We start from the raw sequence: 17,688 nt of genomic DNA, 5'->3' as shown, positions 1-17,688 counted from the left end.
CAGTGACATCACTGATGACATCTCAAATGACATCACTGATGACTTCACTGATGACATCATCCAGTGACTGTGTGTTTCTATAAAGTTTAAATATGTTTTAGATATATGCCAAGGTGTATTGAAGAATGAGTGGGTGTATAAGCGTCTGGATGGAGGATTTAGTAGGTGCGTGACTGACTGTATAAGTGAGTGATTAAATGTGTCTTACAGAATGCATGGGTTAGTGACTACACTGTGTGAATATCTGTCTGTTGTGTAAGCTGCTGCATGGGTTGGTCAGTAGCTATATGAGTGTCTATATGGGTTATTGATTGGTTGCCTGAGTATTTGTATGGGTGCCTGTGTGTGTGTGTGTGTGTGTGGGTGGGAGGTGTGCGACTGTGCATAGATGTGTGAGTGGTTGATTCACTGGGTGTATGGGTTCAAGAGTGCATGTGGAAACAGCTGTATGGGTAGGTGGGTGTGTGTATGGGTGTGTTGGTGAGTGAATGGATGTCTCAGTGGTACATGTCCAAGTAACTACATATGTAAAAGGCAGTGTATGTGAGAGTTGGAGTATATAAATGACTATACGTGAGAGTCAGTGATTGTGAAAGTGGCTGTATGGATGAGTGTGTACTAGTATCAGTGATTGCATAAGAGAGTAAGTATGCATTAGTATCTGAATGAATAAGTGATGTGGTGTGTGTATATCTGTATAGGTGAGTAAATAGAAGTATGATAGATTCTTTGCATGACTGACTAGGTATGTGAGTAACTCTGGATAAATGGTGGTGGTCTGTATAGGTGTATGAGTGCATATGATGGTGTTGTATTGATGAGTACTGTATGAGTGACTGTATGGGTGAATGAGTGGATGTGAGTGAAGACCTAGTAATCAGTGAGTGCGTATGTAGTAACTGGTATTGGTGGGTCTATGGTTTCGAAAATGGTAGTCTGTATTTTACAGTGGGTGCATCAAAGGTTATATTAGGGTGTGAGGAGGTGCATAAGATTTTCACGTGGATGATGTCATTGAGATTTCATAAGTGATGTCATCAGTGATGTCACTGACAATGTCTGAATTATGTAATATGTGACGTCATTAGCAGTGCATTGCGGAGGTGCGAGTTATAGTTAGTCGAACTAACTTTAACAGCCGAATTTCTCTGGTTTTGTACGAGTGAAAAGTCCAACTAACTATAATGTCCCTGAAACCTATGTTTTTTTGGGTGAATTTCTAAGGATTTTTTAAATGCTAATTTCTAACTATAACGTGCCTGAAACCAATAGTTTTTTCAGTGAATTTCAACATTTTTTTAAATGCTAATTTCTCACACTAATGTCCCTGAAAGCTGTTTTTTTCAGTGAATTTCAAAGGTTTTTTAAATGCTAATTTCTAACTATAACATAGCAGTCTTGTTTTCAGAGTGGTGGAGAAAGGTGAGCCTGGCCTCCAAACACCTTTTAGCAATCCCACTGTGTGGGATTTACTGGAGATAACAGGAGGGGTAGTTTGCCTCCAACGTCAACTTTGGGGGCCAACTACCCCTTTTATTACCTTCAGTAAGTCCCACTCAGCAAGATTGCTAACTTGTTATATCAGTCCCCGCCTCTTCCCTGCACCACGGTGCAAACGCGCCCCCTGGCGCTTTGTAAGTTAAGGGATTAAGTCCCCTTGAATCCTGAGGGTCTCTGGGGCCAACTAGCACACCAGGTACCGCCAGTAAGCGCCACAGAGGTGCGTTGCAGAGGTGTTCAGAGGCCACACCCCTTTTTACACCACGCTGCAAACACGACTTCTGGCACTAGGAGGATGAAGTCCACTTGTGTCCTTAGGTCTTCAGGACACAAGAGGACCTCATCGCCCCACGAGCAGTGCACAAGAAGCTGCGTTGCAGAGTGGTGTAAAATTATGGCCCCGGGGACCCCATCCCCCGGGGGCTGGACAGTCTTTTTATTTTATTTATTTTTGGGAGGGGGGCCGCATGCCCCCCTCCTCAGACCAATTATGGCCCCTGGGACCCCATCTCCCGAGGCCGACCTTTCTGTGTTTTTTTAATTATAAGGGAGAGAGGGCGCGTGGCCCCCCTCCCAGGCCACTTCTGGCCTCAGGGACCCCATCCCACAGGCCTGGCCTCTAAGTTGGGGACCGTGGGGAAGCCCCCATGGTCCCTGCCGGCTACCTGCCTCCTGCGGGAGCCGGCATTGCTTTTGAGCAAGGGGTGCGGCTAACTTGCAATTCTGCTTTGCTTGTTATGGCGTGCTCCTGCCCTGCCATAACAAACAGCAATGTCCCGCGTGTGGGCACCCAGGCAAATTGCAGGAGCCGGCCCTGGGGTGTGGTGGTACCCAGTGCCATCAAGGGTTCCAGGAGGGGGGGCCGTGCGACCCCCTCCCGATGTTTGGAAAGCCCCGGGGAGGTGGTGGTCCCTGGGGCCGGGGGTCAGTTACGGACCCCCAAATTTGAATATTTGGTGCCCCAGGGAGGTGCTGGTCCCCGGGGCGTGTGGGAGGCTCGAGCCCCCCACCTACATTTAAAAATAAAAAATAATAAACAGAGCCGTGGGGAGGTGGCGGTCCCCGGAGCTCCTGGGGGGCCGTGTGCCCCGCACATTTAATTAATAAAGCCCCGGGAAGGTGGTGGTCCCCAGGGTGTGTGGGGGGCTTGAGCCCCACACACACTTATTTGTTTTAAAAATGTTATGTTACCTAGATTTGTATAGCGTACAGCTGCCCCAGCAAAGAGGCGTCCCGGCGCTGCCAGCATCAGAATAACGGACCTAGGATCCAAAACAGTAAACCACCAAGAACAGGAAAGAAGGCCGAAAAGACTAGGCTAAAGGAAAGAGGAAGGTTTTAATTGCTTTCCTAAAGTCCAGCAGATGTTCCATCCTACGGATCTGAAGAGGCAAGGAATTCCATAACTTGGCTGCCAAGCAGCGGAAGAAACGACCCCCGGCCTGAAGACGTTTCACACAGGGAACACTAACCAGGTGCTGCCCCAAACAGCACAGCTGGAGGCTAGGAACATACGGGGTTAGCAAATTAGATAGCAGACTGGGCGAGGCAAGCTTCAAGATCTTAAAGGATCGACACAGCATCTTAAATTGAATGCGCTTAGCCATAGGTAGCCACTGAAATCTCCGGATAGCGCCCGCAGAGGGGCAGGTCCGCGGAAGTCCCAGCAAGGCTCTGGCGGCAGTGTTCTGAATACGCTGCGACCGCAGAACTTCAGCCTGATTAGCCCCCAGCAAGAGAGAACTAGCATAGTCTAGTCTGGATAGAATAGCAGACTGAACAATCAGCTGGAGCGTAGGTGGATCAAAGAACTTCAGAAGGGGCTTAGGACCCCGAAGGAGGCCAAAGCAGGTATCGGCAACTTTTTTAGTATGGTCTTGAAAACTAAGGGAGGAGTCTATCTATACCCCCAGGTTCTTAACCACTGACTTAGGGGTGGGGGTACTACCAAGAATGTTTGGCCACCATTGCTCACTCCACAAGCTCAAGTTCTTCCCCCACTAACAGAACCTCTGTTTTGCTTGCGTTCAGCTGGAGGCAGTGTATTGTCATCCATTCTGGAATGGCAGCCAGGCCACTTCTAAACCTAAAAGCATCCGATGTGGAACCATCTGCCAGGGCCACCACCAGCTGCGTATCATCTGCATGCAAGACCATGGTGAGGCACCAGTGCCTGGCGGCCGCTGCAAGAGGCTGAACATACAAGTTAAACAATATAGGGCTTAGTGCAGAGCCCTGAGGCACCCCCTGGTCAATGGGATGCGCCTGAGAGAGAAACGGGGGGCCGACACTCGGAAGGATCTTTCGGTCAGAAATTATCTGAACCATTCTAGAGCCAGACCAACCACCCCATCTTCTTCCAGCCGCTGTAACAGAATCCCATGCAAGACCGTATCAAAGGCGGCACTCAGATCAAGCAAGATCAGTGCCGTCGTCTGACCGGAATCAATAATGGTCCGCAGATGTTCTGTCACAGCCAGGAGAGCAGTCTCCGTGCTGTGACCAGGGCGGAAGCCATTTTGAGATGGATCCAAGATGTTATGGGTGCTCAGGAAACTCATTAGTATGTTGTTGACATGCGCCTCTGTTATCTTAGCCACCCATGGGAGGAGACATATTGGTCGAAAATTTCCAGTTTTGCCGGGTCAGGCGATGATTTTTTAAGAATAGGAGATACCCACGACCGCCGCTGTGGAAGAAGAGGTTTTACCTATCTGACACAGCGGGGCCAGGAAAAGAGAGAGTGAATCTCTAACCTGAACAGGCTTTAAAGGATCGGCCGGAGAGCCAGATTTAACTTTTCTACTCAGCCGAATAAACTCATCCCGCGAAATACTGGGGCTAGCCGTCAGAGGGTGCAGTGGCGGGGATCCACAAAGCGCTATAGGAGGAGAAGAAGACCCTTGTGGGAAGGACCGATAGATGGTATGGACTTTCTCAACAAAGAAAGTGGCCAGCTCCTCACACTGCTGCTCAGATGAGATAACGGATGCTGAATTTTTTCTAACCCTAAGCTCTTTAAGGATCTTGAAGATACATCTGGCAGGGTTAAGGCTAAGCTTTATTTCGTTGGCATAGTAGGCCACTTGAACAGTACAGATAGTTCTGTAATAGTGTTTAATTGCGGTCAAATAGCATGTTTTTTTCATTGGGTCGTAGTCCTTTCTCCACTCACGCACTGATTTCATACAGGCCTTCCGTAGAGGGGTCAGCGAGTCGTTATACCATGGGCTTGCATCAGAAGTACGGCCTTTCGACCATTTAGCTGGAATCGAACACCAATTTAACAGGAACACCTTAGTACTTTGAAGGCCAAGAAATTAACCACACGACTGGTTCAATATTTTCAAGATAAACAGCAGGACCCCAGGGACCTGTTCTTGAAAGGGTTATGGGCGAGACCCATAACATTGAATCCATCCTGGCCAGAAAGGAGGCGAAGTGGATCTTTTCCGAGAAAGCAGATAAGCTCGGACTGAATGACTCCATTGAGTGGAGTAAATGTACAAGACCGTAGTTGCGTTTAATGGTCTAGTTTGATTCCAGCACAATGCCTTTGATTCCTCTGATCGTACATGACAGTATATAACCACACATGCCGGGTGATCTCTGGTCCGTTGAGTACTATACCGCGCACTTTGAAATATGGTTACTAAAACTGCACTGAGGGGGAAATATATACTATGCACATGATGGCGGAGGGAGTTGTTATCATCATCTCCATGGAGGCCGCACGTGCTTATTATAATTCATTGCCTCAATCCGATGGACCTGCTTTGTAATGAACAGTTGGCCAAAAATACATTTAAAATTGTATATACGTTTATTATCCTTGGAGTTATTCAGTGTAGTTAATCACATACTCCGCGTAGGGTTCTTATTTGTTTTACTAAGTTTATATATATGAACAGCAACACCATAAATGCCAGTATCTGTAACCTGTTTCAAGATGGCCGACGGGTTTTAGTTCTTTTAAACTGTTCCAAGATGGCCGCCAAGTTGAGGACGTCCCACGAGAATCACGCCACTGATGTGATCTGCGCAGAGAAGGAGCAGGCATTTAGACACCCTTTTGGACTATCCCCGTGTTTCACCTAATTGAGGACCGGACACGCGCAAGCTCCTGCACCGCTTTTATTTTAGTTGGGCTTGAATGCGGGATGTTCTTCGTTTAAACAGCCAGATTTTTGGTTACCTGACTATGGCACGGTACAGGAGATGGTTCCGACTATGATGGCTGGCAATGTTGTACATTTGGTGCATGATTATGAATGTAAGGCGCCCTCGCTTATCATTTTTGATTGGATCTGATTGAAGAGAGTAGTCTGCAGATTTTGAATAACACATGGTAATAGATGGCGGCGCAGCACCCGTGTTTGCATTACGATACTAATGGCTATGAGTGTGCTACATCCTGCCCAAGACTTTAAACGCGTGATGCGGCTAGGAGAATGCAGAGCTGCACATGTTGGCAATGTTGTATTTTATATACTGTTGAAATATGATTGTTCAAAAATTCTTTGCAGGTGATAGGACCTGTGGGCAATCACTGCGGGGAAACGCGATCCATTGCGCATGGTGTACCCCTTTTTTTAATGGTTGCAGGTATGCAGTATGGACGTAACCAGATGGTACGGGAATTGCACTGTATTATGACTGAAGACGGAGTAGATCACTGTTGAGAAGTGTGTGTTCACAGTTGGCGCTTTTCTCTCCTTTTTTGTATTTTATACCATCATAGGTTTGATGTGAACCTCCCATCAAGTATTGATTTGGAACCCCAGTAGCCCTTACAAAGTTGACCGAACTGTTCCTTGGCAACGAAACATGTTGGCTCACAATAATTGATCATTGTTTGAAGGGAACCATTTTTAATTTGGGAAGCTAGCGGCATCGAATAAAGTTATCTCAAGCTAGTTAGCTTCACCAACTTTTAGAGGTGAGGATTGTCTGTCCATATCCTCACGGGGTCCAAAGGGCATGCATGTCAATAGCATGTATAGATATTGCATTCACATTTATGTTTCTATATTGATCTTGATTTCATGGGCTTGAGATTTTTGTTAATTACACACAAACGTGTTTTTCTTTTCTCGCAGAGAGAAAGTAACCGATGATGATAAGTGGACCTGCTGACGAGTACCAGCCAGCGGTCTTCTTGGTGTTGCTACCGTGAGGTGCTTTCTCCCTGGTCCACACTTTTTTCATTTTTATTTGGGTGGATCTATGATGGTATAGCGTTTGAATTAAGATAGACCACGACACAGCGACTTAGATAAGTCTGGGAGGGAGTTAAAACGTTAGTTGGCACGCAGCCAGACCTGCAGGCAGACTGCAGATTTCAGTGTCTTGCACCAAGTCAAAGTGCAAATTAAAATCGCCCAAAATGCTAAAGTTAGCTGTACCCACAGCGAGCATGCAAATAGCCTCCAATAGGGCAGCTTTATATTTCGTGGCGGGCCTCGGCGGGCGATAAACTAACAGTCCTGATAAGGTCAGATGAGTACTCGCGGTAATACTGAAACAAGCACATTCACAGCCCTCAATTAGCTCTTTAATAAAAAGGCATGAGTAACAAGATTTAAAAATCACCGCAATGCCACCTCCCCTGGAATCTCTATTAACCATACAAATGGCGTACCCAGAAGGCAGTGCTAAATTTGGTTCAGCCACCATATCGTCGTTAAGCCAAGTCTCAGTCAGAAAAAACACATCCGGAGATTCCTCCGTGACCAAGTCATACATTTCTAGATCGTGCTTAGCCAATGACCTAACATTTAGATGGAGAATTTTTAGCCACTGCCTGGGCTGAGAGGTGGGAGGGGGTAGACGAGGCAATAGCGTAGGGGAGACATTTCTACAGCACGAACAACAAAAAGGCCCCTCCAGAGGACTTAATGGAGGCGCACTGAATACCTTAGCCGCGGAATTGACTGCTAGTAATTCTTCCCTAGAATAGGTGCACAATCCTAAGGAACCCCGGCCAGCATTCCTGGCGAGAGGCGGCGTACAGGCGCAGACGGGCTTGCCTTTGGCGCGCCTTCAGTGCTCCCGCACCATCTCGAGTAAAATACCGGTGGAGCCAAGAAGCCCAGACAACTACCAAGATGGCGTCTAGAAGTGGCCGACCGGAAGCGGGGAATTTCGGCGGTCAGGTTTCAACTCGCCCTCCACAGCAAACAGCTAAGGGAGGCTGCGGTGGACCGGGGCGTTTTGAAGCCAATGCTAGCAAAGTAGGGAGAGTCTCAAGAGAGAGCACAATAGTAGCCACAGCACAATGCGAGTAATTAAAAATGAGGCAGAAGTTAGATAGAAAAAATTAAAACAACAGCGCTACCAGCATGGTGCAGGACCGCACGTCAGCTGGTCAATCAGTTAAACTCTCACGCCAACTCCCGGGGAGGTGGCGGTCACTGGAGCTACGGGGGCCCCCTGTGGGCCCCCGCAATATAATTCGGGTATGCCCCCGGGACCTGGCCCACCCGGGGGCTTACCAATAACGAAACACGTTTTTTTTTCCCGCAGCCGGATTTGCAACCCCAGTGCAAATTTGGCCGAAATGCTTTTTTGGGACCTAGGGGTCCTTGTGGGACACACTGAACAGGCCTAGGGGGTCAGGGTGTTTCTACCCTGCCCCCTTTTCTTATTTTTTACCTTTTATTTACTCTTTTCTTGTGACTCGGTTACCGAGTCACAAGATGGCTGCCAACAATTCCTGGTTTGTAGTGTTGGCAGCCAATCAGAGTGAAGCTCGTGCCTCCTCTGTGCTCAGATATCGATATTTTTCTTTTTTTAATTTCTCAGAACCTGCTGAACAGATTACACCATTTTAAAAAAAAGGTCTCTTTCCGAACCAAGGGCTACCTTTTTGCCAAATTTGGTGTAATTCCATTCAGCAGTTCGGGCTGTAACCTGCTCCAATTTTTCATATGGAAATTAACATGGGGAAAACGCGTTCTGGGACCCCCCTTTTTTCTCGGCACCGGCTCGACGAATCACCCCGAAACTTTCAAGACAGGAGCTGACTGGAGCACCCCATTAGTTTTGAAAATTTCGCGAAGATTCGTCAAACGGCGCTTTTTCTATGGAAACTAGGTTTTAAGTCACATGAGGAGTTCCTGCTGGAAAATTAGAATGTGGCAATCATATTCTCTATACTTAATTTCCAGCCGTCATATTTGCATGATAAATTTCTCAAATAATCCAAATCGAGATACCAGTGTGCTCACAATAAAACTATAATTACCGATCTTCAGTGAATCATATTTCCTCAAAATGAATAAAACACTGCAGGTATTTAGTCATGTTATCTTACGCAAACAGGCACAATCAAGTCCTCCTACCAAATATCTGTCCCAAATGGGCTGCCACAGATCCCAGGCGTCATATTATTGCACATCAAGAGATGGTACACAGGGGGTGTGGCTTAGGCACCGATGGGGACGGTGGCGTGAGCAGATAGCTCCGCGCCTGACCCCGTATTTCATCCTGACTGAGACTCCTGAAAGCTGCCACAGACGCTGATCCGGTTATAGGACTGCCGGGGGCACATCCCGCGACTGTTTTCGCGGCAGCGGAGTGCTCCGTGACGACGTTTGGGCTGGACGGCGGAGCAGCGGTCAATGCTACAAACTTGTAAAATGGCGGCGGCCGCCATCGCCAATCCGTGAACATCACTGGGACGCCTGGAGCACCGACTTTGCCGGAGCGATTGTGGTGCGGAAGTACATGACGACACTGGTGACTACGTACCAGAGACCGGAGAGCTGGCACTACTGATCGGTACGATCTGGGCTCGGCGACCCTGGAAGTGACCCCTGGTGCATCCTAAGATGGCGGCTGTCGCTGCGGCCCCTTGAAGCCGCTGATGTGCAGGGCGTGCAGCCGAGGGGACGATTGCCTTGGCGTTCAGCGGAGGGTCCAGAAGATCCGTAGAGCGAAAGACCTGACCGGCTGCTGCTCTGTGGAGTCCTGACCCGCTGGACAGTGCATGCGAGGTGCGGGCCGTGGGGTGCTGATTGCTGCCTTCCGGCGCCTGGTGAACCCGGACACCCTGCAGGGGAACTGATTGCCCGATCTGCGGCCAGAGTGGGGCTGCGAGAGACGCATAACTGGCCTCTGTGTCTGTAAAGGGACCCTGGGAGAAGTGGGCTCCGGACCTCCGCCCGGTCCTACGTGAATGCCTGCCGGGGCAGGACTACGGCATTACAACGACACCGAGGGCGGACTTCCTGGGGTGAATACTGAGTAAGGTAGCAGAGCGCCCTCACCGCGGAGCGACCTGCCTTGTCCCGAGGAGCGCTGGGGATGAATGGAGGAATGGATGGCTGGGGAGCGCGGGTGGAATCTGCTTTGCGTTGATTGCTGCATCACTGGCCTCCCATGTCTCATGCATCCTGAGGACTGGTATGGTGGACTGCTTGGTGGCGAGTGGGAGGTGGGGGCTGCCTCCTAGGATCCAGGCTGTGCGTACTGGACAGTAGGTGTTGTGAATAAGGCTCTCAGTTAACAAATGATAACGGACCTGGTTCTGCAGATCGGGTGGAGCACTGAGCCTGCAGCGCCCCCCATTCGCTTGAACGCTGGTGGGGGGAGACGGCGTAGCGCTGATGAGGAGTGAAGGTGTCCATTAGTAGCTGGGAGGAGCACGAGATATCCATTGAGAGCTGGGCACATTGCCAACGGAGCGGGAGCGGACAGCCGATATCTGGAGGTCTTTTGCCCCTAGAGTTGACCCGGGGTGCGGCCACTGAGGACGCTTGGGGCAGGGTGCGCGACCGGCCTGGAGCTTTGAACTGCTGATGAGCACTGAACGGTGCGAACTAGCGTGGATTGAAGGACGCTGCTGGCTATTCCGGCCCGGACGCTCCTTGGGTGCTCCCTGTGGTGCGGGCGGCTCTTCTAAGCGAGTCGAGCGATCTCTCTGGACCATAATGAAGCCAAAAACTAAAGCGGAGTAAGCTGGGGCACAAACGGATTCCCAGGATGGCGGGGGAAGCGATGAACGCACAGGGGTAGAACGGAGGCTGAACGAACGATTGGACAAAATTCTAGAGGCGATTGCGGCATCAAAGGAGTCCTTGCATAATGATATCTCGCAAGTTGCGACAGGGCTTGGGCTCTTGAAAGCCGACCACGCGAAGCTGGTAGATAGGGTGAAAGAGATGGAACTGGTGATTCAGGACTTGAAGCCAGCAGTGGTGACAGTGGAACGCAAATTGGAGGATGCCTTGCAGCGTCTGGTCACGCTGGAGAAGAGGACCGAAGATGCGGAATGTCGAAACTGACGGAATAACGTGAGAGTGGTCGGATTGCCTGAAAAAGTGGAGGGGACGGACATGATGGCTTACCTGGAGGACTGGTTCCGCACGCAGGTTGCCCCGGAGGGCCTTTCCCCCTTTTTCACGCTCGAACGGGTGCACAGGGTCCCGGCCAGGCCGCCGGCGCTGGGCCATCCGCCTCGTCCCGTGGTCGCTAGAGTCCTTCACTTTAAAGATAGGGATTTATTGATCCAGAACGCACGCACAAAGGGGCCCTTCAAGGTGGAGAACGGCACGGTCACGCTCTTCCCAGACTATACGCAAGATGTGCAACGTCATAGGGCCTCCTTCCTACCCGTCAAGAAGGAACTCAGGGATGAGGGGATCCAATACTCTCTGTTGTTCCCAGCTAAACTGCGAGTCATTCTGGATGGATCGACCCACTTCTTCCTGACCCCTGACGACGCCTGGATGTGGCTGGAATCATACAGAGCAGGGACTGACCGCAGGGGCAGAGGAGATCGGGATCAACCGAAACCGCCAAGGCCACGCAAATCGCAACGCATCCGGAAGCTGAATAAAAATCAACAGGCCCTTCTGCGGACGCAACTGGCGGCTGATAAGCAGGGCGCACTGGCGGCGGCGTTGACGGGATCGCAGAGAGGGGAATCGAACAGGGGCTCCGACTCGGATGAGGACAAGAGACAATCGGGGGCTGAATTGTCAGATGCAGACAGTACTATGGGTCCGGAGGTGACACCGAGGTCGGCGGATGACCTGTAGACATTCTCTACCATGTTATGCCTTTGGACTGCATTCTGAGGGGATGGTGCCCCTGGTAACGTATCAGTTTGTTATAACTAAACATGCTGCTGCTGTGGGTTGTGGGCTGGGAGGCTGGGGCCGGGGCTGCTGCCCGTCGGGGCTGACTCGCATCCCTATTGCCCTTAAGGCAGCCTGTAGTGACTACTACAGGGTAGTGTGCTAAGTTTGTTGTGATTGTTTGGATGGGGTCTGACGACTTGGGTCCTGTCCTGGGGGGGTGGGCTGGGAGTGCTGTTTGGGGTGTTGAGTTTATGGGGGTTAATACTGGTGTGGGCGCGGTTATTGTGCTGAGGAGGGAGAAGCGAAGCTACAGTAATGGGGACGTTACGTGAACGGAAATGCATCACTTGGAATGTGAGAGGCCTGCATACCATGACTATACGACATAAGGTCCATGCTTATTTATTGCGGAGGGGGGTGCACATAGCCTTGTTGCAGGAGACACATCTTACCAAGGTGGAGGGCCAGGCTTTACAACGGAGGTGGAGGGGCCAGGTCTACAGTACAGCTTATTCTAGGTTTGCTAGGGGGGTGCTCATTTGGATCCGGGCCGTAGTCCCATTCCAGGTCACTAGACAGGTACTGCATCGAGAAGGCCGATATGTAGCGGTAGAGGGCAGGTTGTACGGAAGGGATGTTGTGTTGTGCAGCATATATGCCCCGAATACTGAGCAAGCTCGCTTCCTAGCTACATTATCAGGAGCGCTGGCGCCCCTATTAGCTGGTCCAGCAATTGTGGGAGGGGATTTTAATGCTATCTTGAATGTGGACCTGGATAGGTCGCACCCTCCACTGGCAGCGACACCAGTTCGGACCTTAGCTAAAACTAGATCCGATTGGTAAGATCACTGGAGACTCATTGATGTGTGGAGGGCTCAACACCCTCATGATAGAGACTATTTGTTCTTCTCCTCTGTGCATGACCTACACGTGCGCATTGATGCTGTGTTGTGCTCCCCCCTGATAGCACATATGGTGGCACGTACCGAGTACCTTGCTCGAACTATCTCTGACCACAATCCACTATTGCTGTCGCTGGATTGGCAAAGGGTGAGGACAGCGATACCGACATGGCGTTTACGCCCTGAGACACTGGAAGATCAGGTGTTTAGGACGGAAGTAGGTGAGAGTATTGATGACTATTTTCGGGGAAACAGGGGTACAGCAAGTTCAAGGGGGTTGGAATGGGATGCCTTAAAGGTAGTTGTCAGGGGCTATGCATCAGTAAATATGTGGGAGCTAGGAAATCGATGGTGGCTGACATGACAAGGGCGGAAGAGGCCCTGAGGGAACTGGAGCGGAGGAGGCCCGAGTTGCCGTCCCTGCAGGGGCAATTGTTGGAAGCCAAGGAGAAAGTGGCAGCTGAAACGGAACGGCTACGATGTTTTGATCAAAGGGGGTATCTCGGAACGGCTACGATGTTTTGATCAGAGGGGTACCTGGCGAGAGTACATGCGGAGGGAGACAAAGTTGGCACGCTGTTGGCTAGGCTGGCTAACCCGATACAACGGAGTGGGCTGGTTATGCGGATAGAACTGGACGACGGCACCCTGACCCATTCACAGGAGTTGGTGCTATCTCGTTTTGCCACTTATTATGAAGCTCTATATAGCAGCAGGAGGGGGAACGCAACTGAGGACATAGATGAATATCTAGAGGGACTCCTCCTGCCGCGATTGGAGGCAGTCGATGCGGATGAGCTGGGTCTGGATATCACTTTAGCTGAAATACGCGGGGCATTTAAACAAATGGCCCGGAACAAGACGCCGGGACCAGATGGGCTGCCCATCGAGTTCTACGCTCAATACATTGATGTTCTGGCCCCCGTCTTGCTGGAGGTTTACAAGGAAGCGGTGGCAGAGGGGCGCCTGCCGGGATCGATGCGTGAGGCCCTGATAATCCCACTCTTGAAACCGGGATGGTCGGAGGCGGACCTAGCCTCGTATCGGCCCTTATCCATGTTGTCGGTGGATTACAAAATCCTGAGCCGCATCTTGGCATCCCGGTTATTACCACACATGACGTCTCTGATTCACGTGGACCAGGCGGGCTTTATCCCCACGAGGTGCACAGCTTCGAACATTCGCCGACTTATTAGAGTCATGGCGGATAATCAGTCAGATGGGAGCTCCGCGGCGGTGCTCTCTGTGGACATCGAGAAAGCGTTTGACAGCCTGGAGTGGCCCTTCCTTTGTAAAGTCTTGGATAGATTCGGATTGGGCAACGTTTTTGTCAACTGTACTCTTTGGCCGCAGCGAGGGTTAAACTGGGCGAGGTGATCTCGGGTCAATATTCAATTCAGAGAGGCACGAGACAGGGATGCTCGTTATCGCCCCAGTTATTTGCATTGGCGATAGAGCCCTTGGCGGCACAGGCAAGACTAGGGCGATTGTACAATGGGCTGGTTCATCGGGGAGACCAACAATACATCTCATTATACGCTGATGATCTGCTCTTGTTTCTCCAGGAGGTCGGTGAGGACCTAGAGGGAGCGACCTCTCTGTTTTCCAGTTTTGGGAGGGTTTCCGGTCTTCGGTGAACTGGTCCAAGACATGCCTCTTTCCGGTGCGACGGAGTCTCCCCCCGCCTGCTGAGCTGGGTGCCATTAGGTGGGAACCAGCGTGCATCACCTACCTAGGGGTCCGGATCTATCATGTGGACCAAGATTTGCTAGAAGGTAACATAAGCCGGTGTGTTAGGGCACTGTAAAAATCTATGGAGTTCTGGGCAACGCTCCCGCTGTCGGTCATGGGCAGAGTTGCACTGCTTAAAATGATGGCACTCCCCAGACTTCTGTACTATTTCCGTACACTGCCGATCTGGATCCCAACGAGAGTCTTTAGGGACCGGAGGTCGCTGGTGGGGGGTTTCATTTGGGGCAATGGTAGGCGGCGCATAGCGCTGGCGACACTGATGAGGCCTAGATCGAAAGGTGGCTTAGCGGTGCCGGACTTTGAACTCTATTATTTGGCGGCCCAACTGCAGGTCTTGACGCAAAATATAGCGGGAATACCGGGGCCCGGAAGGTAGTTGGGGACGGGGAATCCCTCGTCATGTGCAAGCCTACATAGTTCTGCAGCAAAAACTGGACCTGCGGGATTTGACGGGGGAGGAACGGACCCTCAGACTTTGCTGGAACAGGATGCAGCGAAGAGTGGGGACACAGCACCCGTACGCGCCGGAGATACCGCTGGGTATGCTGACAGCACTACCACATGGTGGGGATTGGTCTCTGCTGGCGGACTGGGAACAGCTGGGGGTCCAGATGGTGGGAGACCTGTATGTGAACCAGGAATTAGTGCCTTTCACAGTGCTGCAGGAAACTTTTGGGCTCCCGGAGGGGGACTTCTTGCTCCATGCTGCGCTCACAATGGCAATTCAAAAGCACTGGAAAACGGGAAAAATGGAGCCGGTGGAAAACCTTGCTTGTCAATACATAGTGATGGCGGCGGGAACGGTCAAGGCGGTGACCTGCCTCCAATCCCGACTGCTCCGGGCAGGTATGCGTCCCCTGGCTGATCTTAAAGCGAAATGGGAAGAAAGCATAGGTCGGCAGATACCGGATGCCACTTGGGACCAAATCCTTAAACGGGCATGGAAGGGGACACGAAACGCCCGTTTCCAACTAATCCAGTACTTTGTGTTGCATAGGGCCTATCTGACGCCGGGGAGGGTCCGGAAGTATTTCTAGGTCCAAGATGCGGCATGCCCTAGATGTCGGAGGAGGATGTGGAACTAGAACACATGCTATGGCATTGCCCGCGCATGGAGGGCTACTGGGAGGAAGTGGGGGAGCTTTTGAACGCGATCACGGACAGGCAAATAGAGTACGATATGGCAGCCTGCTTGCTACATTGGTTCCCACACACGGCCAAGACCAAGGTAACCAGCAAATTTATTGACTTGGGGCTTTTGCTGGCAAAACGCGAAATTACTTGGCACTGGAAGGCGAAGGAGGGCCCGTCTTTTGAGCGGTGGAAGAGAGAGTTCTGTAAATGGGCTAGTTGCGAGAGTGTGGTGAGGCTCCAGCAGGCCACCCGATCAGGTCAGGATAAGGCACTGGAGGTGGCTCGGTCCTGGGAGACCTTGGTACACTCCCTAAAGGACCAACAGATGACAGAAGAGGAAGAGTAGGTTCCACATCCACTTGATTATTACTACTATGTTGTAGTTTTGCTGACCCAGCGATGACTCAATAGCAATACAGCAAGCGAATTGAGATGCGCCCACACCACCATTTCTATATAGGGGGAGGGTACTGGGAGGGGAAGGGGAGCCAATGGAAACAGCGGAGTAGTGGTTTTAGTGATAGCTCCGGGGAAGTTTATGTTTGCTTGTTGGGATTCTGGGGGGGCGAAAGAAAAGCAGTTGCACGACTCCTTTTGTTAATCAAACAGGGTTATATTGCTGAGACATATGTGCATGTAATACAACTTTGAGGATTGCCGCCCGACCTCCGGGTTGTGGGCTAAATAAATGGCTGTGTAACTTGAAAGGCGATGATTTACGGATAACAAAGTTGCGTCTACAATTGTTGATAAGCATAAATGTGTACCAATATATCTGCAATAAAAATAAATTTTCCCCCAAAAAAATCAAGAGATGGTACACCTGGGATACATAACTCACCTTGCCAGCATATATCAAAGTCATTGTACCTCATCACAGCGGGTGTCGGTCCGATGGCCTCAATCCCCCAAATTAAATAATTTGCGATCCTGGTTGACTGCCAGTACCTCCTTTGTTCTAATGCTGGCGGTTCAGGCACTGACCAAATACAATGTCCAACAAAATATCCACCAGGTACATGCCGAATCACAGACGGGTGCCTCTGATAATAAATGGGTGGCTGACGCAGATATGAACAATAGGTTTCAACTAAACAGACTCTGAGCACTCATGGGCAGATAATTCCATTTATTTAAACAGACGTGTTTTGGCGAGTACCCCTCCGCAATGCATAATAATAAAAAAGATGAGTGCTCAATCACATGACTGAGTCTGTTTTGTTGAAACCTATTGTTCATATTTACGTGAAAAAATGAGGTACTTGGCAGCCGACAATTATTTAATTTGGAGGATTGAGGTTATCGGACCGACACCCACTGTGATGATTTACAATGACTTGGACATATGCTGGCAAGGCGAGGGAGGGGATAATTACCATCTGGAAAATTTCTGTCATGACATAGAGTCGAATTTAGCAAAAAAACTTTATGTCCAGTTCGGGCCAGGAAACCTCCCCCTCAATAGTTTTAAGTATAGATCAGGGGTGTCATATGTGCGGCTATAGATGGAGTATGTACCCCATATGATATTCTTCTGCTCAGCCTACAAACATCCACACGTAAAATGGCGGATATCTATTTGTAGGGAATTAGGCACCATAAGGAATTAGGAAGCTTGCATGATCCTTCAATCCGACAACCCTACATCTGGTATTTGCGCTGTCCAGATTTCTGTTTCATGCCTGGATGATAAGAAACAGATAATAATTTGTTCTGGACTAAATTGGCACCTTAATGGGATTGTATAACCTATGAATTTATTATTTACCCTTCAACTACTTTTTAATCTTGGTATTATTGTATTATGTACTTGCGAGGCCCATGTATGAATCTTATCTGTTGATTTCAACTTCCTGTGGCTCTTGTATTTTTATTGAGCAGCTCTTGTACGGTACATTGCCGAAATAAAAAGTATTGGATTGATTGATTGTAAAAGATGTCACAGGCATCACACCCTCTACAGTGACAGGAGAATGAGATGAAACTCACTCTGAGAACCCCTTCCATTTCAGGAGATACTCGACTTTCCCCTTCACCACTCTTCGGTCGAGGACTTTCTCCACTACATACTCCTCCTCTTCTTCCTCCAGCACCTCTTGCACTTTCTTCTTGTTTTGCTTTTTGCCCACAGTGGTTGCCATGGTAGCGGTCATAAGCGGCACTGCAATATAGGAACGAGAGGAGGACATGGTCAAAGTACTAACACTGCATACTGTAACCAACAATCAGCTCACAGCACAGAAAGATAAAACAAGCATTTGCAATGCAATACTTCTCGCATTAGTGAATGTTTGGGCTATTGGCGTTGCAAATGT

The 17,688-nt window shown here is 50.0% G+C and overlaps 1 protein-coding gene across 4 annotated transcripts in view; it reads right to left on the bottom strand.

The window, feature by feature from the left end:
* The window catches only part of CBX1 (chromobox 1), a 106,168-nt gene that overhangs the window by 56,696 nt on the left and 31,784 nt on the right, over window positions 1-17,688 (bottom strand). For all 4 annotated transcript variants that reach the window (XM_078645555.1, XM_078645556.1, XM_078645554.1 and 1 more), the window contains exon 2: window positions 17,363-17,534. In XM_078645555.1, coding sequence (XP_078501681.1) covers window positions 17,363-17,526 — 164 coding nt within the window. In that variant the 5' untranslated portion in view covers window positions 17,527-17,534. The remainder of the gene's footprint in view (window positions 1-17,362; window positions 17,535-17,688) is intronic.

Source organism: Lissotriton helveticus, chromosome 5_1, assembly GCF_964261635.1.
Source record: "Lissotriton helveticus chromosome 5_1, aLisHel1.1, whole genome shotgun sequence".
In the NCBI taxonomy this organism is placed as follows: domain Eukaryota; kingdom Metazoa; phylum Chordata; class Amphibia; order Caudata; family Salamandridae; genus Lissotriton; species Lissotriton helveticus.
This window is presented reverse-complemented; position numbering and strand designations above follow the sequence as displayed.